The sequence below is a fragment of the Thunnus albacares genome, chromosome 2, assembly GCF_914725855.1.
Source record: "Thunnus albacares chromosome 2, fThuAlb1.1, whole genome shotgun sequence".
Lineage (NCBI taxonomy): Eukaryota > Metazoa > Chordata > Actinopteri > Scombriformes > Scombridae > Thunnus > Thunnus albacares.
In genome coordinates this window covers 28,265,755-28,290,751 of record NC_058107.1, presented here as the reverse complement: position 1 = coordinate 28,290,751, position 24,997 = coordinate 28,265,755, and the positions used below count along the sequence as shown (strand labels likewise).

The 24,997-nt window shown below is 39.3% G+C and overlaps 3 protein-coding genes across 3 annotated transcripts; 2 read left to right on the top strand and 1 right to left on the bottom strand.

Moving 5' to 3' along the window:
• Nucleotides 1-1,806: 1,806 nt before the first annotated feature.
• Nucleotides 1,807-4,307, top strand: LOC122969969 (multicilin). Its single transcript, XM_044336032.1, has 5 exons — nt 1,807-1,872; nt 1,966-2,026; nt 2,161-2,387; nt 3,013-3,123; nt 3,263-4,307. Exons 1-5 carry the CDS (start codon nt 1,807-1,809, stop codon nt 3,698-3,700), a joined length of 903 nt encoding a protein of 300 aa, XP_044191967.1. The 3' UTR covers nt 3,701-4,307.
• A 3,663-nt stretch (nt 4,308-7,970) lies between these two features.
• LOC122999658 (cell division cycle protein 20 homolog B-like) lies at nt 7,971-24,096 on the top strand. The gene is made up of 12 exons (XM_044376761.1): nt 7,971-8,266; nt 8,609-8,668; nt 15,203-15,416; nt 17,575-17,684; nt 18,138-18,189; nt 18,896-19,015; nt 19,947-20,167; nt 20,294-20,388; nt 20,556-20,775; nt 22,238-22,363; nt 22,460-22,583; nt 23,835-24,096. Exons 1-12 carry the CDS (start codon nt 8,228-8,230, stop codon nt 23,930-23,932), a joined length of 1,479 nt encoding a protein of 492 aa, XP_044232696.1. The 5' UTR covers nt 7,971-8,227; the 3' UTR covers nt 23,933-24,096.
• Nucleotides 10,851-13,681, bottom strand: gpx8 (glutathione peroxidase 8 (putative)). The gene is made up of 3 exons (XM_044376749.1): nt 13,339-13,681; nt 12,904-13,165; nt 10,851-11,407 (listed from the first exon to the last, which is right to left on the bottom strand). The coding sequence occupies exons 1-3, from the start codon at nt 13,543-13,545 to the stop codon at nt 11,244-11,246; spliced, it is 633 nt and encodes a 210-aa protein (XP_044232684.1). The 5' UTR covers nt 13,546-13,681; the 3' UTR covers nt 10,851-11,243.
• Nucleotides 24,097-24,997: the final 901 nt, after the last annotated feature.

Sequence of the window (24,997 nt, the reverse complement as noted above, 5' to 3'; positions counted from 1 at the left end):
CTTTTAGCCCATTGTTGTTGTTTGCCTGGAGGTCACTTTACTCACATTTTTATTAACCGTTGCATCACTGGCTGTATTATTTGAAACTGAACTGTGCCAACACAGCCTGGTCAACTGAGGGTCTTTATCTGATAATCCATTACGCGTGGCAGCTCGACCTGCTGACACAGTGTCGACCACACAGGTGCATTCAGCGTTAAGGGTCGAGTAGACTTACTCTTGTTTGTTTACTAATAGAGGCATTTGTCACTGGTGTTTACTGAGCTGTCTGCTGTAATTACCCTTTTCCTTTTCCACTTCGCTCTAAATGTTTAGACTGGAGACGGGCCTTGACCTAATTTGGGTAGGTATTTTACGCACAGTTTAATGGAAATTACGCACACGGTGCTATGGCAGCTGCGAGACCACCATCCCCGAGAAAATAACAAATAAAGCATTATTGGTGATAATATAAAATGAAATCATAATAAATAAATAAAAGTCTCGAGTCCTTGAGCAATAGAGCCACGTGTGGCGGTGATTTACTGTGATTTTATAAGTCACTTCGCCTAAACACACTCTCGACTGTTCTGTTAACAGCCTGGTCTGAATGTATATGCAGGTGAAGACAAAGGGGGGTTATAATACAACATACACACGGTTGTAAGGAGCCGTGTCAGGCTCTACATGCGCCTCTAGCAGGGCGCAGGGAATATTTGGCCGCAGGCAGAGGGAGGGCATGTCTGACGTAGAGAGCACCTGCTGTAATGGCGCCGTTATGCGCGGTACCACTTTCCACTTCAGACCAGAAAAACCGTTAGTCTGCACCAATTTAATCTCCGAGGACGCTGTCATTCCCTGGAGACCAAATAAGTGCATTTGATTGGGCCAAAACTATGATGCCGCGGCACGGAGAGACACAAACCGGGAGAATGTCGACTATATCAGCTCTAAATCAAACCATGAGCCTTTACTTCTGCAGACAGAGCAGAACGGATGAAGATGCAAAGAGACAGAAAGGTGTCTGGTGCCATCTGTCCCAACCAAATGGGCCAACAGGCAATGAGAGCCACAGCAGCCAAAAAGGTATGAAGTGTCCCTTGATAAAAAAAAAAAAAACACAATGTAGTTGTGCACACAATGTAACTCTGTTTAGCTGGATATTAAGAGACTTCCTATACTTGCAGGATAAAGTGCTGGTGCCCAGAAGCAGCAGTCCTGTCACTGTGTACGTCGAGCTGCCCTGCATCATTGAACAAGGTGCGCATCTGTGACATCTGGTTGAACTTTGTGAACTTCCTTCATGCACTAAAACTTTAAGCATGTATGTACAAACGACGGCGTGTGTCATTACACACTTCTCATGTGTTGCAGCTTTTTCAACAATTGCATGGGATGATTTGGAAGACTGCGCGTCTGTGGTGAGAAGAGAGAGCGACTCCCTCGGCTCTCAGGTGAGGAAAAAACTCGTCAGCACCGGGAGGAAATGTTTTGTTTTTCATTTGTGATGTTTTTGTTCACCTGGCTGTTTACGTCTACCAGATAGATAGATAGATAGATAGAGAGAGAGAGATAGAGAGAGAGAGAGAGAGAGAGAGAGAGAGAGAGAGAGAGAGAGGGAGAGAGAGAGAGAGGGGGGGGGAAATCAGTGCATCTGCAGTTCATCGCTCTCATGCTGTTAATGTTTGACATGGTGCGCTGGAATTCTGCACGAATGAGATTGTAGTTTACTCATGACACGCAGGCTACCTGCTAATTGGCTGGACCTCACAAGTTTTTTGGCACAACTCACCGTGCGCCCAAAACACATTACGCACACTCGGTGAAATGAGCATCAATACATATTCTGCCATAAAGCCACACTACCCTGCTTGGTACTTCAGGGATTTTCAGGTAGAGCTCATGGGTCCGGAGAAGTTATGATTTCTTTGCCGAGTGATTTTTGTTTTAAATTGTCTTTTAATCGACTATTTTACTTCCCCACAGGTGAATGAATCTGATGCTGATGGCCACGACTTTGGAGATTATGCGCTGGATTTCATGGCAGGTGAGAAAACCAAACTTAAGGTTATAGTAAAGTATAGTATATCACCGCTTCTACTATAATAATAATCATCATCATCATTATTGTCAATCCTCCAAAGACATGTTGACTGACCTGCAGTTTGTCTCCTCTGTCAGATTCTCCTGCCACACTGGAGAGCAGTCTGTCTCCAGCTGCACTGGTACCATTTCAGGGCTGCATCATACCTCCTCTCACTCCTCAGAGGGACTTCTCTCCAGAGGACAGCCTGGTTAACTCATCCACAGAGATAGGCAACCCACCTGCCCAGGATGGAGCTCTCTGGAGGGGCATTGCCCACTATCAAGGCGGGGTGTTGGGGCATTCCATGGAAGTCAATAATCAGGTAAATCTTTCAGATTTATGGGACGTGTTCTGTCTGAAAATCTTGTTTCTTTTCTGATGGACTGTGGTGTACGAGGCAATATTTATGTGTGATTTGTGTTATGATGGCTCTAAATTATGTAGTAGTGATGTTTTGGATTTAATATAGTTATACAAGAAATTCCAAAGCCCTGCTAGTGGCCTTTGACAAGTTAATTAACATTTTTGGTCATTCACTGCTTGGCGTCAAAGCTTCATATCTCCAAAATGAGGCTGACAATGCACAGTTGGGTTTAAAGATCTGTACTGGAAAGTTTGTGTGAACCAGTGAAACATGTAATTCTTTGGTTAATTTTTTTTAAGTAAATGGCACCAGAAGTGGAGTTTGTGATAAAGCTACATTTTAAGTAACTGCATATTCAAACAAAAAGGTGATGTACATGAAAACCTCAAGGTATGTGTGTTGTTTTTTTGTTGTTGTTGTTTTTTATAATCCTTTTAATCTATGTAAAGTGTCTTTGAGTTGAAAACCGTTCTATAAAAAAAATGTTTTATTAATATTATCGTTAAAGGAAGAATGATAAACTCTGAGAGATGCGTTCTCAGTCAACATAACTGAACAGATGTGTCGCTCTGTTTGTCTGCAGCTCCATGAGACTCTACACAGAAAACAGGAAGAGATTGAATCCCTTCAGGAGAGAAACCTTCACCTCAAGCAGCTGGCCTGCCGAGCAAAGCATCTGGCCTCAGTGCTGGAAGTGAGTACTTAAAATGAGGCATGATTGTAACATCATCATCATCATGGATACAATAAAACCTCTGCAGGGACATGCTGATGCCTATATGTCACACATGCCTAATCTTTATTTCTATGGGTTTTCTTTTGTGTTCTCTCAGAAACTGATGACTGTCAGAGATCCAAATGTAAGAGAACCAGTGATGCCTTGTGGTGATAAAACTTCACTGAGTCCCTGCAAGCGGCAGCGTCTGGACGATGGATGTGAAACAGAGCCCGACTCAGTGGAGGACATGCTGAGGGACATCAGCACACGCTGCAATGCCGTCCTGCACAGCACCGCCACTGGGACAAGACTGCAGCAGGGCTCAGACACCATACGCATGTACGGTTCATTCTCAGGCCTACAGACTTCTGTGTGCAAAGACGGCAGCATGAGGACCGATGGAGCAGAGGCTGGAGAGAGTGTCTCATCTTTCCGAACATCTATTAGAGAACACTGCACAATAAGGACCCAGGTGTTTCCTCACGGTCATGCCTTTACCTCCAGGAATAATCAAGGAGGATACCGCTTTCGCTGGGTTCCCAACCACAGCTGAAACCGGGGACATAAAATATAAAAGACAGCATCATAAACGTCCTTACTGTTACTGGCCGTCTGAAGGTGCCATAGGTCCAGTCAAGACTGGAAGGAAGGGTGGGTGGGCAACTGATGTTAATGCTTAACTCATAATCTATAGTGATATCTGTAAATGATTAAATGATGTCTTCCTCAGGTAGCTTGGAAGCTAATCAGTCAGAGGTGGTGCCTAACAAAGGAAATAATACTGCCTGAGCTGTTGTTTACATTGTGTTTCTGTTTACATGCCTCAAAATGTAATGAACTAGCCAAATAATACACATAGCAATGCCAGGTTTATTTTTACACCTCACTATATGTATTTGTTTTGAAAAATAAAAATGGTTTACAAGTTTGCAAATAAATGTTTTTAAAGTTGACTTGGCCCCTGGAGGTATTTTAAGAGGATTTAGGTGACGTATAAACAAAAGAAAAGAAACTGTTTTCAGCGTGAACTTTGCTTGTTTGAGCAGTGAAACAAATGTAACCCCGTGACCTTCTTTAAGCAGCAGGGACTTCCTTTCCTTTTGTGTGTCTGTGTGGCTCTGAGAAAGACCACTAAGTCTTGATGCATTGCAGTCAACATCCTTGTTTGTATCCTTGTTTTTGAAAATTAAACTTGACTTTTTTTCCCAAATTGCATGACTTGTTGGTCTTCTAAACCATGCTGGTACCACCATAACTGTATAAACAGTACATCTCAGTGGAAAAAAGTGTTTCTTAAGAATTATAGATTTATAAACTTGGATAAGAAATAAAAACAGAGGAAATCGAAACAAGATGATGAGCTGAACTTATCTGAACAGGATGTGACCTTCTGACCTTTGGGAAAGTGGGTTTGTGTGAGGTAGACCGGTCCAGAGGACAATGTCAGACATCAGATCAGACACCTGTTTAAACTTCCCAAACCTGAGTTTGTTTGCTTTAGAGCAGTGAAGGCAGCACTGCAACCTCAAAACCAGAGACACATTACAGTACTTCTGCTCCTGTCACTCGATTTAACAACACAAATGAAGATAAGAAGACGCTGCCAATGAGATGGAAGCCAAATGAGTAGATTAACACAGGCCTTACGTTAATCGTTGAGAACTTTGGATTCTGAATTTAAAACTACTCTGCACTTTAGCATAATAACATTGATCAGACTGGACTGGACTATATGGACTGGACTGGATTATATGTAACTACACATGTAATTTCTTAGTTATCTTTTATATTGAGACATGTCAACAAGCTGTCAGAACCAGAATCCACAATCTAAAGAAAATAAAATGCGTTAAAGTAAGATCAGTTCATTATACATTAAGACAACATCTAACACAACACAAAAGACAACAGATGAATAAATAATTGCGTTCTGGAGTGACATGCATTTCTGTCTATTAATTTATGATACAGACATGGATACATTTTTGAACCTCCTGTTTTATTTTTTAACTACACTAGCATCACCTCCTCATCTGCTCCACAAATCTTAATCTTGCCCTCTAAACTGAAGATGTTCATCTCACTCTAATGCACATTGCTAAGAAATATTCTGTGCACGGTCTCTCCAAAAGTAATAATTCTGCTGCATTAGTGCATGCTTTCATGCAGTTGAAACAAGGAAACATCAGATTCATTGCACATTGAAATAGAGCTTCCTTACTATTTTTCCTCTATAAACAACTGACACACATAATACCGCAAATTATGCACTGCTAAGGTAACTTATTTTTCATTAATTTTGTGCAAATATCCGATTAAAAATTTATCTGAAGCTTATATGAGGCTTCAGCAGTCTGACTTCATCATATCAAGTGGATATTTGCCACATTTAACCTTTTAAGCATCACATTCCCTCTTTTTGTTTCCTTGGACAGTGTTTCCCTGTATAAAAGAGAGACTTTGGCTGTAAAAAACACTGTGATGTTGAAAGATTCCTACTTGATTTTAATCATTTGGACACTGAAGCTTCATATTATCTTCAGATTCACTTTTAAATACATTTTAAAAGAACGAGGACTGTGGATTTTGGCCCCCATCACTTACATTATAAGTGCATTATGAAGGGATCTTCTAATGGTCAGTATGAACAGGAAGAATGATTATGGCAAGAAAAAACTATTTCAGTGTTCATTTGAGCACCTGACTGTTGTTTTAGGACAAGGTTGAAAAATTTTGAACATGTCCTTTAATTTGCACACTCATTTTTAAAACACTAAAACGCTTAAACACTGCTATGGGTTGACATGGTGGGAAATACTAAAAACAAACTGAAAGTGTGACAGTTTGTAAAACTGCATGTGACATGGATTGTTACAGTTCTCAGTGATTTGCATTGTGGTTTTGTTGTGGTAATCCCTGATTTAGCATTTAATTGTAGGTCAATGTGAGAGGAGAGTGTGATCAACCCAGGCATTGAATAATTGACTGACTGTCTGATTGGTTGGTTGAATGATTGAGTGTGCTATAGATTGTTATACGAAATCTAATTTGGCTCTATGAAATATCATCCTCAGGATAAATGATTGAAACTAATTTTAAATGATGTCTCTGCAGTGTTAGGACACCTTTCACAGGTACCATGCCGGGCTAACAATGACTCTATTGGCTTCTACCGTTAACAATTTAAATTCCTGCTGCCAACGTAAAGCAAACAGGACCCTTGTTGTCAAACCCTCAACCCCTCATATAACCGTATGAACCCTCGCGTCAGCTTAGCTCGACACCCAGGCGCGCCTTCAGCCACTTTTACTGCAAACAAATCCGTTTGTCATCGACCAGCAGGGCTGGCTAGAGCAGGCGCGGAGCTTTGTTTAAGCTGGCTGTGACACATTTGACCGGTTAAGCTACCGCCAAACTGCGGGGGACAATGCGGGAGGGGAAAGGAAAATACAGACACAATGAGTTTCTAGGGTGACACAAGCCAAACCTGGAGGGAGGGTGCAAACCAGACCGAGTACCGCGGGAAAGAGAATGGTTAAAAAAAAACATTTATTTATTTCTCCTGTGGAATGATGTGGGCAAAGCTTCTGGGCAAATATAACCTAAACAAAATTAAGATATAGTTTCTGGGCCTTTTCTATTATGAAGCCAATGTAAAGCAGACTCCAGACAATAAAAACAACTCGTACAAAAGAGCTACAAACAAAATACCCCATAATAAACTGGATTTAATGTATGTAAAAACATCAAATGTACACAACAGTGTCTAATTAATGACCTGCTAAATGCCAAAATAATAGGCTATGACCAACACAGTCAAAATAATAGGCTAATAAAAATAATAGGCTGGGCCAAAATGATAGGCTATATGACCAAGTCATGGGTCAAAAGTTAAAAGTGGTTATTAGTTGTGGATAAACTGAAGGTAAACTCAGCTCTTCATGTCTATTATTCGTCTGCAGGTCTGCATATGGCAGCCTGCTGCTCCTCACCGCAGGAGCTCTGTCAGCATGTGTCGGCCACTGCGTGTCACTGGGAGCACGCACCTGTCGCACAGTGCCGAGCTCGGGCTCAAGCTCGAGCTCAGGGTGTGTAAATGGTGTGGGCGAGCGCATATGGAAGTGGCAGGTGGCAGGAACGTGCGCCTGCTCCTCGCGCCGTTCGGCCCACTTAGCGCCACAGCAGCTCATCATTAAACGGTATGGCCCGCGGATACACGGCCTGTACCCGCAAAACACGCTTATACTGTTGAGCGGAATATTTTACTTGACAATAAATATAAAATAAGCTTCAATAAAATCAAATTAAAAATGTGTGCAAACTCTTGAATCAAATGCTTTTTAGCCTATATCATTTGGATTGTAAAGTTTTTTTCTATTTATCACCAATAGAATATATTGGCACTATTATTATTACATTATTTATTATAAAGAATAATAATGGGATTAGTAATAATAATTAAAACATTTGTTTTAATTATTAAGACTTTATTTCCCTTCATATTGCTTTTTAAATATTTATCTCAACTTATTTCCCTTTAGGCTAAATGTCTTTATGCTCTCCTTTGCCTGTGTTTAAAATATGCAACATAAACCTCCATGTCACACACAATAGGCCTAATTATCATCATTAATGAGAAATAATGAGTTTATTTTCTTCAATTAAACGATAATATAGGTTAATTTTGTTCCATTGTAAGCTATGTAAACTGACACCAGTCTATGGAAATAAAAGTGTCCTTGTCTGCTTTTTTTTTACTGATAACGTTGCCGCCTCCAGCTTTGAAACATTGCCGCGTTGCTCTTTTTTTTTTACTGTGCCTAGAAACCACGACGCGGAGGGAATCCCAGAACAGGAGTGCTTGATAAAATTAAAAAAAAAAAAAAAAACCCTCCACCTGACCGCCAATGGCAGAGAAGAGGATGTTACTTCCCGCTCCACCGTCCGCCCGGGGAGAGTATTTAGGAGCAGAGCCCGGTCAGGAGAGGATCAACAGGTGCACCAGGCATGACTATCAGCCTCCTCAACCTGGCTGAGAGGGAAGGACAACGGTGTTTTTCTGAAGTAAAGGAAACTGAAGATGCGACTGAAATTCACAGGTGGTGATTCAAATGAGTGGGTGAGCGTTTCTTTTTTTTAAAAATAATATTATAAAACAGCCTAACAGGTAGCTTTCCTACTGTCATGTACTGTATGGCCTGTTGCTGTTGCTGCTGCAACCAGGCAACCACTTCAAACTCTAAACACATGTCTGTGTCTCTTTGGTATAACACTTTAACAACAGCATATGGCAAAAATACAGTTTTAGTGCTACAGGTTGATAAAATAACAACTGCTGCTCATTATAATATTAACAGAATAATCCCCAACTTGCTGAATAATTATTTAAAAGCAGAGAAAGGTATTCTTGATAATGATGAGCATCATCTTAACTAACGTCTTTGATTGTTTTCATGTTCAGGACAATATGAGAAGAATGCTGAGAGATTTTGTAGGAAAGAGGAGACACTGCTCGTTCAAGGTAAGAAGGGAAATAAAACTGCATCACAAAATTGACTTTCAGGCAAATCTTGGTGGCTGCATCCTTTCCCCTCCAGCCTGTGAGCTGGTGGTGACAGTGTGGCAGTGTATTGCTGCTGGCTGTGTTATCTGATTGACAGCTGTCAGCTACACTCCTCACTGCTGCGACCAACTGACTTCAAATGCAACGACTGCAGATCCGGCCACATATTACGTTTTCATTCATTTATAAAGAGAAAAGGTCATGAGTGGAATAAAGTTGGTAGGAAAATGAATGTAGCTGTGGAAAAGATGAAATCCTACATTTAGCACAATGATAAACACTGAGTTCAACATAGTCGAATCCATGCATTTGCATATAAGCCTATGAGTTGTGACTGGTTGGGAGGCAGTGTAATGTTAGCTGACGTTACCTGAGCCAGCTCACACTGCTCTGCTACCTTAACAGTTACATTGAACTGAACTTATGAATCACTACTCGGTGAGAAAATGTCAGTGAATCAAAAGGTTATTTTGAAGTAGAGACTGTCCAATTTAGGCATCTAGACGGGGTTGCACCAACTGTTCGTTAATGCATTGCAAAATTTGTATGTAAAGTTCTTTGTAACAACTAGCTAGTTTCCAACTACTGATCAGGTTGCACCATTAAAACTTCAGAAATGTCTCCAGCAAACATTTTAGTAATGAATACAACAGTTGCTAGGAAACATCTCCATCCAATCAGAAGCAACCATGTAGAAACAGATAGCATCAAAAATCAGTTTTAGGGACCAAAAGAGAAAATAAACTTAACTTCCAGTCACATTTATATCTGCATACCTGGAAATGTGTCTGTTTTAAAATGATTAGTATTCATGCAGTTTACAATGAGAGGGAAATATCCGATTATGCTAACCTAACCAATGTTATTTGGTCATTTAGCTAGTGTAACGTTACTGGCATAAGATTTTGTAATTTGGGGTATATTGTGTTTTTCTGTTTAATGTGATGTAAAAATATGAGGTCAGATATGTCATCCATGTTCCATATTACATCTTTTACTCTTCAATCTAAACAGGTCAGATATTAGCAAGCTAATGTTAACTTTGTCAGTTGGTACATTTAGCTAGCTAACGCAACAGTGACACCTGACTGTTAGTAGGTAGGTAAATATTTTGCAACAACTAATGTCTACATAAAAACTTGTTTGTGTTTTGAAATTGGTTTTAATTTACTGATGTGTAAATCTTCACTTAACATTTATGTTATTAATTAGGCTAAGCTACTACTAAGCTACGAACAGTTGGTGCAACTGGCTCCTGATCTTTTATGCATATTTTCAAGTCTGTCTGAGCTTCCAGTGTCAAAAAGAGCAGGATCCCCTAAAATAGAACAATTTAGAGAAATTATCTCCTCCTGATATCACAAAAGGAGACATCTTTTTTCCCAGCTCTCATTGTGGGCGGCTGGAAGGCAGTGTCTTGTTAGCTGGTTGATTCTTTGTGTGCCAGCTTACCTGCTGCTGCCCTCCAACTGTCCATCTAATCCTCACCAGCGACGCGGGGGATATCTGCAATTAGCATTCACTTCTAGCAATTAAAAACAGCAGGCTGGGTTTCAGAGCTCCTGTTGTACATGTGATCAAAGAAACAGTTTTTGGCGACCATTCGTCACTTTTTTACATGTTCATACTGAGAGGAACAAAAGATTCTTAAAACAACAGTAAGGTGCAAAAACAAACACTGAAAGAGGTTTTGCCCGCTGTAATCATTCCTCCTGTTCATACTGGCTATTAAAAGATCCCCTTCAAATGTGCTTTTAATGTTAAAAGTTTATCTGAGGCTTCAGCAGTCTGAGTTAGTCATATCAAGTGGATATCTGTCACATTTACAGTCTTTTTAGTATCAAATTCCCTCTTTTTATTTCCTTGGACAGTGTTTCCCTGTTGAGCTGTGGTGGAAGTTTAGTAACAAAACTTTGGCACTAAAAAGACTGTAACACTGAAAGACATCTACTTGATTCGACTCATTTGGATGGCTGAAGCTTCGTATTAGCTTCAGATAAAATTTTAAATACATTTTTGCACAGAAGGAGACTTGTGGATTTTGTCCCTCATCACTTGTCCCTCAGACTTGAAAAATTATGAACCTGTCCTTTAAATAACTGTTACATATTATGTCAGATAATAAAAATCAACTATGTTATACAGAATGCCATACAAACATTTTAATGTAAACAGTTGGAATAGATGGTACAGAAGGACACAAAGGCCAAACTAAGCATCCAACACTTCAATGGCTAAACAATCCTTGAGTGGCAGGAGTGGTCATTAACAGGAATGTTCATCATGATTGTCATTATTAACCACGGGATGGTCCTTATAACCTTACACACACACTCTCACAAACGCAAACACACTTTCTGACTATCCTCACATGACTTCCATTGCTTTTGTGGGCTAAAACTAGTGGATCCTTTCATCCATCACCCAACCACACTCGCTGTAGGCAACAGTTCAGTCAGAGTCCTGTTATTCCTGGCTGTCAAAGCACAGGAAAGACAGACACAGTGTGTCCAGTATCTATCAATAAGCTACATCATAGCTCCACCCGTTTCTTTAGGATGATTTCTCGCACCAGCGCCGAGACCTCTTGGCGGACGCTCTCCATGGGCTCGTCAGCTCGCCAGAATCGGACCACTTTCCCCTCCGGGTTCACAAGAAACTTCCAGAAGTTCCACTTTGGAATTTTCTTCACAGAATCTGAAAAATAACATGTTGACATACATTCATTAAAATACTTTTAACTTTTAATGAAGGAGAAGGAGTACATATCATTTTATGGATATTAACAAGATAATAATCTGGGGGGTATCTCTAAGTCATGACTTGCATCTTTGTTATATAATTAACTACCGATTTTGCTACTCTTTAGTAGGAGTGGACGATATAGATAAAATCTTCTAAAATGGTATTTGTAATTATATTTGGAAATACAGATATTGTACATCGTCCAATAATCCAATATGGTCAAGACGTCATTGTAACAATGCCAACAATATCCTAGCCAGAGATATTAAAGTGATAGCTACCATATTATAGATGGTGTTAGTGACTAATCTATATTGCCTGACAGTACAAATAGTCATATAAAATTCATATATTATAACAGTTCTTTGTGACAGTTCAGTCATTGACATTGATATCACACTAAAATATGGTGTATAATTTTGCATTATTAACAGGTATAAACCTAAATTTAAACCCTGATTGGGTGCAAGAACTACACAAAAATCATACTAGTCAATAAAGTCCATTCAGTGTGTATAAATCATCACCAGATCTTACATCCAAGTGACCTCAGGAATCAACTTTTTTTTTTCTGCAGGTGTTCTTTCAGGTGCATGTCCTCAGATAAAGAAGCCAACTTTTAAACATCTAAGTTTAGCGACACAGTCCAGACAGAAGCTGTTCTTTCTCCAGAGAAGCACGATTATGTTTAGAGCTACAACGATTAGTCGATTAATTGGCAACTATTTTCATAATCAATTAATTGGTTTAGTCATTTTTTAAAGCAAAAATGCCAAAAATTGACTAGTTTCAACTTTTTGTTTACAAAATTGACACTAAATTGAAAACTTTTTGGTTTAAGACTGTCGATCAGACAAAACAAGACATTTGAAGACGTCATCTTTGGCTCTGGAAAATTATAACAGCCATTTTCCATTATTTTGTAACATTCTACAGACCAAATAGGCATGCAAAGATGAATCGGCAGATAAATTGATAACGAATAAAATCAATTGTCATCATAAGTTGCAGGCCTAATTACACAGGTCTATTGAGTGTTGTGTTGTATTTTGTTTGGGACAGTGACAGTTATCTTTTGTGGTGAAGCTTTAGCTTCATGAGTGAAATATAAAACATTTGCAAGACTTACTCATCATAAACAGCTATTAGCCCCAGGTCAGGGTAAGTAAGCAGACATTTCATAGGCTAAAAAAATTGTTGATTCATCATTTGAGAGATTACTTGATCATAAAAATAACATCAGTTGCAGCCCTATTAGGAAAGATATGGTTCAGTCAAAGTTAGGTCCAGATTGTAGTTTATCAATCAATGCTGGAGTCAAAACAGTCACTTAATTAAATAAAGATATAGATTTACATAATAGTCATGGTGTAATTTCCCTACAGATATCTTTGCAGCCATATTTTGTTGTAAAACATGGTGTAGTGCAGACAGATGTGTGAGTCTACCTGTGAGGAACTTGAAGGCAGGGTTAGCCTCTGAGCCCATTATTTTGATTTTGCTGAAGAAGGGGAAGGTGACACCATAGGTGGACTTGGCGAAAGCCTCAATATCCCGGCTGGTACCGGTCTCGGTGTCTCCGAACTGGCCGCAGGGGAAGGCCAGGACGTTAAAGTGAGAGGTGCCCAGCTCTCTGTGCAGCTCCTGCAGAGACCTGTAGTTCGTCTCCGTCTGCTCGCTGTGACTCGCCACGTTTACAACCAGAGAAGCCTGTGAAGACGCAAAACAACATAGTTTACACTGTATATATAATCATTTTAAATGCTCCAAGAAACACATATTTTGCACAGAAAAGCGCCTTTAACCGACACTGGATAACTTAGTCAAAGTTTGTACAGATTTCCTCTCAGACTCGGAAATTATTGCTGATGATGTGGACCTACTTTTCCTCGGTACTTCTCCAGAGAAACCATCCTCCCCTTCGCGTCTTTGACATCGAAAGAATAAAAATCCTTCGGTTTTCTCGGCTTCAACAGCTGAGTCTGCAGGAGGAACAGACACCCAACACCGACTGTCATGCTCAACAGAACCGTTAACCTTTTCGCTTTTGGGTTGGAGGACTTGGCAGGGTAGCCCCCTAAGGCCTCCATCTTGGAGGGGGAAGAACGAACCGTGGCCGGAGCGGGCGGGGGTTCCTGCCAAGAGTCTTAGGGGAAGGACCGGCGGACCGGAGGAGGGTCGTGTCTAGATGGTAACCCTAGTTTTGCGAAAGATCTCGCGAGAGTGATCATTTTTAACCCAAACCATGATCTTTCCTGAACTCTAACCAAGTGTTTTTTTGTGCCTAAACATAACTAGACCTTTAACCACAGCATTGTCACATCATAAAACATAATTATTTTGTACAATAACAAATACATTGCACATTGAAGGAATAACGCCTACAAATTACGCGAGTTTCGCAAATCGGGGTAGTGTTACCATCTAGACACGTCCCCTAAGGAAAAACAGTACAGATGTGTACACAAGCAAAAGTCAAATCAAAAAGCGTAATCAGTAAAGCTTTGGTCACTATTAAAGCTATTTCCCCCTAAAATATAGCTTCCCAATTTCATTTTACATGTAACAAAAAACAAACAAACTAGGCCAACATAAATGTGACAATGTGCTTTCTGTTGCTGCGTGTTGTGTCTTTTGGGTAAAATTTCCAGTCAAATATAAAGTGAGAAAGCACTCAGCATGAAAGCAAACTAAAGCTGAGGACTTTCCTAGATCAATCTATTATTAATGATCACTCAATTTTAGTCATATCACATTATATGAAATCTATTTGTCATGCTTTTGTCCAAAGGGACAGACAATATAAGCACATTCACCATAGAAAAAAGAGATTGATGCCATCAAAAATTAGTGCATCCTTTCAAAAATAAAAATGTGTGGTCATATATTATTACTATAATTATTCAGGCATTTGCATTTGGAAACCTGTAGGCCTCACTAATCTCATTAAACCAGATGACATTTCTCTAGAGCTCACAGAGGTCTGGAGAAATTCAAATACAAAAGTCAACCAGTGGCAACCACCCTGACCATCATGGTAACCTCTCAGTAACAAGTAAACACCAGTCTGAAACACCCTAGAAGCCACCAAACACTGTAGTCTGTTTGGGTTTGTGCTATTGGAGTTTTTTTTTTAACAGTTTGTTATTAGAAAGGTCTAACGGGGAGTTAGCCCACTCTGGGGTCACTGTAGGATAATATTCATTTCTTTGTCAATGGCAAACATAAGGAATATATACATTTGTTCATGTGAAGCCATAAGAAATAAATCATGAAATATAGTATTTTCTTATTTAGAGAGTGTATCTGTAATTCATCAAATGTGCAAGTCTAGATTGTGGCAAATGAAAAAGTTACCACTTAATACTATGTACTGTGTTATTTTAAGATGAGGTCAACTAATCAAAAAAACGCTCATTGTAAAAGTAGAGGGACGAAAGAAACACAACGATGACTCCTGACAGTTAAACCTGACTTGCTTCTATGCTGAAAAACTCTGACATGGAAAACTTCAGGATGAGTTAAAGTACTAAATAATCTGTCAAATGATCATGATTATGACACATGACAAAATTAACACAACTTCTCATTCAAAAACTTGTATGTGCTCAGAGAAAGTTATGAGGTCTGAAGTTTGAAGAAGATTGTGTCAGTTTCCAGTGTTTTGATACTATTTAGATTGATAATATTATTTTTCTTTTTTTATAGTTTGATTCATTGGGTTTTTGGGTTTTTTTGTCTTCTCAGGGACAAAACGATGCACATCATGCGTCATACAAACGGTTCAGGAGGCGGATCATCCAGAGGAGCAGCAGTGAGGGTCCTGCTGCCAGTACACCTCTGTCCACTGGGCGGCAGTGTGAACCAGGCTTTGAGTTTGATGCTGTCTGCCAGAGACTGGAGCTTGACTCTCCACAGAGACCTCATGAACCAGCACAGAGAGGACTAGAGGGAAACAAAGGTAGCCTACTGTTTTCAGAACAAACCACAACATGGAGGAAAATAGTCTGTGATACTGATCTCACACTCCTAACAGTGACCACATCAAAGATGTGATCAGTAAACCAAGAAATTACCCAAACTCAGCTTTGTGGTCACTTTAAAGATGCAGTGTGTAGAATTTGGTGGCATCTAGCAGAAAGGATTTGGCAGAAATGAAAAATAATATTCATAAATAAGTTTTAATTAGTGTGTAATCACCAGAAAACTTGAATTGTTGTGTTTTTGTTACTTTAGAATGAGCCCTTTATATCTACATAGGGAACAGGAGTGCGAGGAGTGAGGGACAGGGGTTATCAGTTGGCTGCAATCTGCAACCTCACCACTAGATGCCACTACATCCTACACACAGCACCTTTAAATGATTGCTATTTTTGAGGAGTACAGAGAAGGAAAATAGAAAATAATCACATTTAATTCAGCGCTGCATGCAAGTACAAATTTTATTCTTTGACAAAGTTGTACTATATGCATAAAGACCAGTTTTTCACCATCTCACTTTAAATGAAGGCCCCAGAAGTATTTAGGCATCTTTAATTCAACTTCATTATTATTTTAGGTGGCATAAAGGAATATTTATTTTGTCCCCCTCCACTCAAACATGTGTTTTTCTTTTTGTTCTTACAGTTGGATGTTTAAGCTTCACTGTGCATAATGATGTGTGTGCAGAATTTGACACTTAAAGGCTGTTTCTATATTCATCTGCTGAAGAGGAAAAGTTTCTCTGTGCTCACTGAAAATCTGACTTTAAGGGGTGGGCCTTCGGGCAGAATTTGTGACATTACAACTAGTATGGAAGCCAATCCTTTTCCAATACACAACACTGATAATGGACTTTACAGTGAAGTAGGAGACATCTTGTGTCCAGTAGTTAAACTTTTGAAATGAACAACATTTGCATATTTATAGGTTCTGGATTTTTAATGAGGGAGAAGGAATAGATGCCATTTTCACGATTTTAAAATGGTAATTACATTTTTTTTTGTGGAAAAACCATATCAGATGCACATTATTGTTCCAAACAGAGCATTTTTATACTGTAAGTCTAAATACATGTCTGGAAGGGATCTTTAATTAGTGCCCCACCAATATATAAGAGGCCTTTTCACAGGATAAATCTTTTACATCATATAATTTTCCCAGTTGACATCAGAATCAGATTTATTGCCAAGTAGGTTTGCACATACAAGGCATTTGCCTTGGTGTTGTGGTGCATAATAACTGAAAAAAATACAAGATAAGAGAAAAAACAAGTACCACAAGTAATATACTTTATTGTAATTCTCTTACACTAAAGTATATATTGTAAAATATATTCTAACCTGAAAAGAGCTGTTAGAGTTTAAAATGAAGAGAAGGGAATGCACATATATTGACTGAGAATATGCAAACGTTCAATGTGCAAATGTACAAATAATAAATACAGAATTGCTTAAATGTAACGTGCCTTGTGAGATGCGGGCCTTGAGAATGAGGCCAGCCGCAGCTGCAAGAAGAACGAAGAACCTGTTCTTGTGGTGGGAGGTTTTGGTCTTTACGATATGAAAAAATGCAGTAGAGTACAAAACGTGCTCAAGGTCAACTGTGTGGATGGCAGCAAGCACAAGGTGTGAACTTCAAACTCCACGTGGACAGCACCTTGCAACACCTAAATTGTCAGTGTTGCATTTCACAGCTGCGCAGACTGTGTTGCGCATATAGTAACACATTTATGGTTCAACCATAGAGCACCTTGATTTCAGTATGTATCTTTGTCACAGCTATTAGTTGACCAATTTTGTGAGATTACTGCTAAAGTATATGTACTTATATGTACAAAAGTTAAAGGTAGAAGATGTATTATGATCAGAATTGTCAGTAGTTAGTATCAGCATAGACCCCAAAATCCACTCAGTCAGTCTATGAGTTCTTGTTTTTTTGTTTTTAGAATATATAGCATTATTACATGTACTGCATTACTAAATAACTCAAGGCAAAGTATTCCCCTGAGATTCAAAGCCACAAAACCCTCTCACCTTTATTATTTGTCATCATCGCTTCTGATTCTCCGCACAGAGACAGTAGACTGATGTGATGGAGACCAATGTTATGTTTTCTGTGTTATGATCGGGCTTCATCAGAGGCAACACTGGGGGGAGGCGGGTCCCACCGCAGCGCTGTGACACCACCGAACACACCGCTCATCATCCCTGCCAGGGGACGGCCCGTCACAGAAAATGCTCTAGAACAGGTTTGTTTGTTCCTTTGTCACTGTAGTTTAATTGTTGTGTCAACTGCCTCACAAGAAAAGAGGGCAGAGGAGTGACAAAAGAGAAAATCAAAGACACTACACAGGATATGGTTTCTTAAGGTTTTTTTGTTTCTGGAAGTTTCAGTTAAAGATAATAGCAGAGAAAAGTATGTATGTGTTTTTAGTCTGTAGTTTCCTAATGCAAGACCACTTGAGGTGAAATATGAAATGTTATAAGATAATGTAAGGTAAAAAAAAAAAATCTGCACAATGAGGATAATACCAGATATTACCTAATGAGTTTCATTATGTCACAAAATCATGATCAAAATCTTGCACAAAGGACTATTGAACCTGTCATGAGATCTCCATATTAGATGTCTGAGTTTGAAGAATTAATGTACACGTCATACAAAAGACTTAAATAGAAGGAAATGATTTATTTTGTTGCAGGGATGGGTGTGGACAGCGGCACTACAAAGACATGGAATTGCACAACAGACTGGTACAGCTTGACTGTTTTTTCACTACATACTTAAGACACACACACACAGACACATGATTGATGATCTTTTACCATATTATGTCATATCAGGAAATGAGTACGAATGGCTTACACACAAATGTTTCTGAGCAACATCCTGTAAAGTTTATTGAAGCATGGAGACATTTTGTACAAAGAATATGACATTTGAACACCAGAAGATATGTAAGTTTGATTAAACATTTCCTACTGACCTTCAAAGTCTTTGTAACCAAGACACCAAAGGACAACTCTTTTTCTGAGACACATTATCACATAACTTATTGAATTCCAAGAGTGCTTTACAATGTCAAGGGTTCTGGCTTCTACATTACAACAATACAACAATACACAGCTCAGGGTTTCAGCTTTATTCAGCCTTTATGTCTTCTGAGGTGTGTGTGTCTCTCCTGGATTCAGTGCAGCAGACAGATGACCAGTAACCATTACTTCTCTGTAATGAAGCCCACTTAGCTGACAGAGTGTCTAATACAGTTTAATGTGGGTGTTTGCTGCAACTCTGTATTTGTGTTGGTTTTCAAATGACACAACAAAGAGCTTTCATTTTTGAAGTGTGAACGCATAGAAATTGGTAGAACAAAGATGTATTGCTTTGGATGTGAAACTGCCTGTATGTATTTATGTAGCTGTATTTTGATGTTTATCATATCATATTTGTCCATTGCAGGCTCTGATGATGACATAAGAAGTGATCTGCAGCCGTTTGCCCCTCTGAACAAGGCCTCAGTGAGTCTGCAAGGGAAGTCAGTGTTGAAGTTGGCAGCGCCATCGCTGCTGAACGACTACTGTAAGAGAAGATGCGCATCCTGCATAATACTCTCAAATACATCTTATTTTCTCTATTTCTGTGTTTAAAGGTTAAAGCTGGTGTGATTCTTTCTATGGTCAAGAAACTGCATGAAAAGACCAAAACCACTAATGTGTTAGACCATATCTCAATACTTTTCAAATCACCCACCCTGCTAATTGCTCTCAGGACGAGGCCTGTTCTGCTTACTGAAGCAGTAAATCTTTAGAAAGGGGGCATAAATATATAGTTTCATTAAAAAAGGCTCAGTAATTTCCTAAAGCTATACACTATAGATTTTTGCATTTTGGTCTGTAGCTCACTGATGTGTTTTTTAATAGTTTTTGTACAACAGTGAGCTACATCAGCCTTTGGCTAAAGAGACAATATTTGTAAGAAAGATCAATTCATTCATGGGATTTGTTTACAATAATAAAAATAAAGAATATTGCCAGCCTTTAAGCGGCAAACATGACACATCTGTCATTCAGATTATACTCCTCAATCTTTTTTTGTGTTTGTGTGTTTACATGTTCTCCCTTCTGCAGAAGCAGTAGCATTTTGAAGAGATAAAAGCAGATAGACATAATGTTTCTTACCCACTGTAGGACCAAGCATGTATGAATTAATTCCAAGCATCAATAGGTGTACAAGCTTTACATTGACTTTGACCAAATATCATCCTGGAACAACAAGAAAAACCTATGTGTACCCCAAATGGTCACACTTGCTGCACATGACTTCTAAAGAAGAAGTGTATTTCCCAAAAAGTCTATGAATTCCTTTTGTACCATATATTGAACATACTAGAGAAAGCCAGCATCACTATACAGTTTCTGAGTCTTGGAAATATTCAGTATCAAATTGTCAGTCAATACTTGGTTCATCTGACGTAGTATCCTCTAGTCCTTACTCATCTCTTCCCTTTCAGACTCTAACCTTCTCGACTGCAGTTGTAATGGTATGATTGCATTAGCCCTGGGCTCTTCTGTTTACCTTTGGAATTCAGAAACTCGTGCTCTAGTGGGACATTTTGACCCGAGTCCGCAACCAGGACGACTGTGCCGTCAGACTCTATCATCTATCTCGTCTCTGTGCTGGAGCAGAGATGGCCGAGCTCTCTGTATTGGCACCAGGCGAGGGGAGATATGGGTAAATGCTTTAGAGATTAGCGTAAATGAGCTGGTAGAGGGTGGAAACTGTGGTATGGGGGCCTGTGCATAGTTGAGTCAGAACAATGACGGTTTGTGGTGTCTCTGTCTCCCTTTGACTCTTTAGTTGTGGGATGTTGAACACAAGCAGAATATGAGGTGTCTGCCATCACACTTGTCTGTGGTTAGAGCGCTTTCCTGGAAACAGCAGTTATTCAGCAGGTACTGGTGTGTGTGTGTTGTCCATATACTATAGCGAAAGTGAAAGAATTTTCAGTATCATTCTCAACTCTAGAAACTTCATTCACATCAATATCTGTTTAATTCTTCATCAAAAGGAAATGTAACTGGTATAAAAAGGGAAGGATAATTTTTCCACTATTTGACAGCGGCTCTGTGCTGGGACATATCCATCACCATGACCCTCGAGCTCCAGCAGCTCTGGTAGGTGCGGCCGTCCAGCAGGAGGGTCTCTGCAGCCTGCAGTGGTCGCCAGGTAATGAGTGGCTGGGCAGCGGCTCCACAGACGGCCTCCTCCGTATATGGGATAGTGACATCGCAGGGTCACATCAACCAATCACCACAATGAAACAGCCCAGCGCTGTTAAGGTCAGTGTTTGCTTCATGATGGGACTTTAAATGAAAGCACTACTGTGTTTTTGAATATAATGCAGGCTTTATTCTCTGTTACTTCATGTTATCCTTTATTTTCTGACTCTTTTCAGCAATAAGCCCATTTGTTAATCTTCACATACTGCATATATAGTTTAATTTTTTACTTAAACAGCTGAACACTGTAGTTTTGGAAAACCTAATATACGCATTTGGTGCCCGAACGTACATGCAAGGAAACATTATTTAAACAGTGCAGCACAAAATATAAGCTACAAAATGCTTTACAGGTGGAAAAATCTTAAGTATTGTGAGTAGGAATGTATGTGTATGTTGGCTACCTCAAATTAAATTACAGTGTCCATGTTCATCATAATGAAGGAAAATGCCACCTACTACTATGGTGTGGGGCCATTTACATGTTTTAAAGAGGATATGATATGTACATATCCAGGTCTATATTTTTATTATGTGGCTTGACTGGAATATCTTTGCATGATTTACAGTTTATAAAAAACTCTTTATTTATCTTACACTGGCCATTTATGCAGCCCCTCAGTTCAACCTTTGTCTGAAACAAGCCGTTTTAGCTCCTTTCTCTTTAAAGCCGCCCTCCTGATGAGCCCACTCTATTCTGACCGGTTAGCTTTGGGAAGCTGCCTCTCGGCAGACTCAAACTCATAAGCTTCAAGCCCAAATCTGATCCGAAATATGAGAGTGGACAACACAAACAACCCATGGAACAACCTTAGCAACAAAGGCTACAGAACGGATGGCCGTTTGTGGGCATGAGTGAACAATCTGATGCCAGTTCGATGTGGAAGTAGAGGGAACTTCGCAAATGGAGCGTTCAGCTTTTGGGAGAATTTTTTTAATTCACCTCTAGTTTTGGAACTGTGATTAAGTTTAACATAGACATCCAACATCATAACAGTATATAAATGACAGATAATCACAAAAAAGCATGTTATATATCCTTTAATTTGGGGATTGTGCTGCTTGTCTAAAGCATGTCTAAAACAACCTTTATCATGCATGGAGGGGTTGTGAATTTGATCACTGTGATTGGTTTAATAGTACAAATAATAGTAAAAACCATGAAACACCATCAGCACTGTATGACTCTTGTCATTGATATGTGTTACTTGTCTGACTTACAAAGAAACACCTGCATCGTTCACAGATGATGACATGTGAAGCATTTTTTATGATAGACACATTCATATATCGTAAACCACTGTGCATTGTGTTTTATGACTTGATGGTGATACTTTTAGCTCATGCTAACATGAGTTGCATGCTGCTGGTTGGTACATTTATGGTTTAGCTACTGTTATTCTGAGGTTTGACAACTGCTGTTAGTTGATCCTGCAACTTAATCACGGATGTTTTCTTTAACAACCAAACAATCTACTGACAGTTGTATGTGTGCTTGTGTATTCACTGTGTGTATGTTCAGGCTATGGGTTGGTGTCCATGGCAGAGAAAGATGATCGCTACAGGAGGGGGATGTAAAGATAGAGAGCTGAGAGTCTGGGACACACGATCAGGGACTTGTGTTACTTCTGTTGACACAAACTCTCAGGTGCTTCAGACTCAAAAAGTATTTTAACTGTGAATTAATTGCTTTTACATTAAAGACAACACCGCTGACTTAACAGTGCAATTACTCCTATTGCAGATCTGCTCTCTACGGTGGGCAGATAAGAAGAGACGCCTGGTCACAGGTCATGGCCTGCCCCATCACCACGTCATCTGCTGGGACTGGGAGTTTCCCTCACTCAGCTCAAGCTACCATCTCACTGGTGAGAGAACCTGAAATATAATTTATAACTACAGCTCTCAACAGTGTCTGTTTAACACATTCATAACAACCGTATAGGAATAAATGTATAGTATTGCATCATGATATGTGCTGAGTAATAGTAATATAACGGCAACAGCGTGACAGTTGGTGATTGCTGCAGTTCAGTCATCTATCATTGAAATATTTATTCACCATTTTGTACTGACTCATTCGAGTCCTGGGCCTCCAGTCAATGTGAAACTTTGAAGCCACAACACTGGATATGAAGTGTCACATTTCCTGAGGTATTGTGGGCAAAGAAAGACTTCAAACCTGCGCGTCACAAAGGTTGTTTAAATATCCTTTAAAAGCATTTTAAAAGACATTTATTATTTAAAATGTTCAGCAGTTGTTTTATTCATTTACTCACAAAATGCAGTTACTCTGGAGGTGATTTTTAGCCTGAAAATCAGACTGAATGGACCACTTTCACATCATTTTTCAGTCTAATATCGTACTCATCTTGGCCACCGCCTCTTGCTTGGTAAGGGGGGGGGGGGTCATTTTCACCTAATCAGTCAGTAGTTTCTGTCCCACCAACGTCATGAACGTCATTTTTAGATGACACAGAAGCTGCAGTAGTGGATGTTGGAGCAGTTAACTTAATGCTTTTCACATCGATCGAAGAAATATGCAGATTTGAGAGTTGTTATTTCTGTAAGTCTTCCAACAACCTGTACGGTATAGTAGCTCCATTGCGTGCCTCCATGCTTGTTACCATTCTCTTAGCAATTTTTCTGGTGCTATTTTTCTGTCTTTGGCACAGGAAGATGACATCCACAGTTTTAATCTCGCCAGTTGTTTCTCCAAACAGCCGTTAAAGCACACCATAACCAGGCTGGTGATTTATCTACTTAAATGGCTGAGCTATATTGCTCCTCAAACACCCTTAAAACTCAATGTTAAATGTTAAAGTCTTTGAGACTCTCTCTCAATTTGTAAGCCGTTCCTATTTGTTCATGATTTACTGTTCAGTGAATGTGTGATTTGCATGCTGGTTAGTGTCGCTCTGTGCTTTTTGATGTGACACAAACTCTGACATGTATATGACACAAAAGCTATCAGACAAAAACAGGTGTTTATCACTGCTCAATATGAAGTTTAATACTGCTTTATTACTCAATAATACTACAGTATTTCAGTAGTGAAGACAGCAAGACAAAAAAGATATTTGAATGTAAAAGTTAATAATGCTGTTGTGGTTTTTCAGGTCATTCACATCGAGTCCTACACTTGGCCTTAAATCCTGATGGTACTCAGATTTTCTCTGCTGGAGCGGACCAGTGCGTTCACATCTGGGACATGTAACTTCTATCTCAGAACATTGTTGGCATCTGGCCAGGTTTGCTTTCTTGGAAATGCCACTGTGTAGGGCAAACACATTTCCTGTCACATAGTGCAAACTAACCACACAGTCAAACCATCTTATCATAGAAAGCGTCATATCAAGATGTCATATCAAGATAGTGCATGCACTATATAAAGGTAAAATGACATTAAAACATCATTAAAATTTTACACATGTTCTTTTTTATGACGTAGGTTTCGCTGAGACACTCACACGCAGATTTTGTGTGACAGCAGTGCACCTCAGTTATACTTCGATACTGGAGAAGTGTCTTTCTTAGCTCAGATGACTCACAATCAACATTTAAAGGAGAATCTCCAGGGAGGTGGTGTGTATTCTCAGAATAATATTTTAATGCAATTTTTTTTGTGAAGCTATCAATTTTAGCAGAGGTCACTATGAAATCAAGTACTGCACATTTGTATTTATTTAATCTGTTTGTGATAATGATGTATGTCATGTTTGTCCATTGTCTGCACATTAAAGATATCCTCCTGAGATATGTAACCCAATAAACACTGCTATATGGCAACAATTACACAAATTCTCTGGACTGTTGTATTTATTTATTGTATGTTTTTGTTACTTTCCACAAGCAAAGTGAGACCCAATTTATTTAAAAGATAAGTAGAGTTCGTTTGTTGGGGGCTGTTAAACAGGTGGTGACAGAGCTGACAGGACCTGTGTGTTGAAAGATTTCTCACGCAAGTATGTGAACAACACTTTGAGAGAACACTTTGTGGAAAAGGTATCTGTGGTGAGGACTTCCTTTGAGCAAGTAGAAATAAAAACGCAAGACCACCCATCTAAGGTGACATGTCTTATGGGTAACATGTTCAGAGACACTTTGGTGTAGTAGGGGTGGTGCAACATGAGAGGTTGAGACTTTGTCACTGCAACACTTCATCAAGATACAGACCAATGATCAGATACGGTGGTTATGTGGTGCAAAACATAACGTTCTAGACAACAAATCAATAAAACAGAAAAGAAAAAAAAAATACATGAAATTATAAGATACATCT

What these genes read in the sequence shown, in the direction of transcription:
- LOC122969969 (XM_044336032.1), top strand. Translation starts at nt 1,807, where the DNA reads ATGAGCATCAATACATATTCTGCCATAAAGCCACACTACCCTGCTTGG. An exon ending in TGCGCTGGATTTCATGGCAG is followed by an intron (nt 2,027 to 2,160) that starts GTGAGAAAACCA and finishes CTCCTCTGTCAG; the next exon opens with ATTCTCCTGCCACACTGGAG. An exon ending in ATCTGGCCTCAGTGCTGGAA is followed by an intron (nt 3,124 to 3,262) that starts GTGAGTACTTAA and finishes GTGTTCTCTCAG; the next exon opens with AAACTGATGACTGTCAGAGA.
- LOC122999658 (XM_044376761.1), top strand. Translation starts at nt 8,228, where the DNA reads ATGCGACTGAAATTCACAGGTGGTGATTCAAATGAGTGG. An exon ending in TGGAATTGCACAACAGACTG is followed by an intron (nt 18,190 to 18,895) that starts GTACAGCTTGAC and finishes TGTCCATTGCAG; the next exon opens with GCTCTGATGATGACATAAGA. An exon ending in AACAGCCCAGCGCTGTTAAG is followed by an intron (nt 20,776 to 22,237) that starts GTCAGTGTTTGC and finishes GTGTATGTTCAG; the next exon opens with GCTATGGGTTGGTGTCCATG.
- gpx8 (XM_044376749.1), bottom strand. Translation starts at nt 13,545, where the DNA reads ATGGAGGCCTTAGGGGGCTACCCTGCCAAGTCCTCCAACCCAAAAGCG. An exon ending in TGGAGAAGTACCGAGGAAAA is followed by an intron (nt 13,166 to 13,338) that starts GTAGGTCCACAT and finishes GCGTCTTCACAG; the next exon opens with GCTTCTCTGGTTGTAAACGT. An exon ending in TGCCTTCAAGTTCCTCACAG is followed by an intron (nt 11,408 to 12,903) that starts GTAGACTCACAC and finishes GTTATTTTTCAG; the next exon opens with ATTCTGTGAAGAAAATTCCA.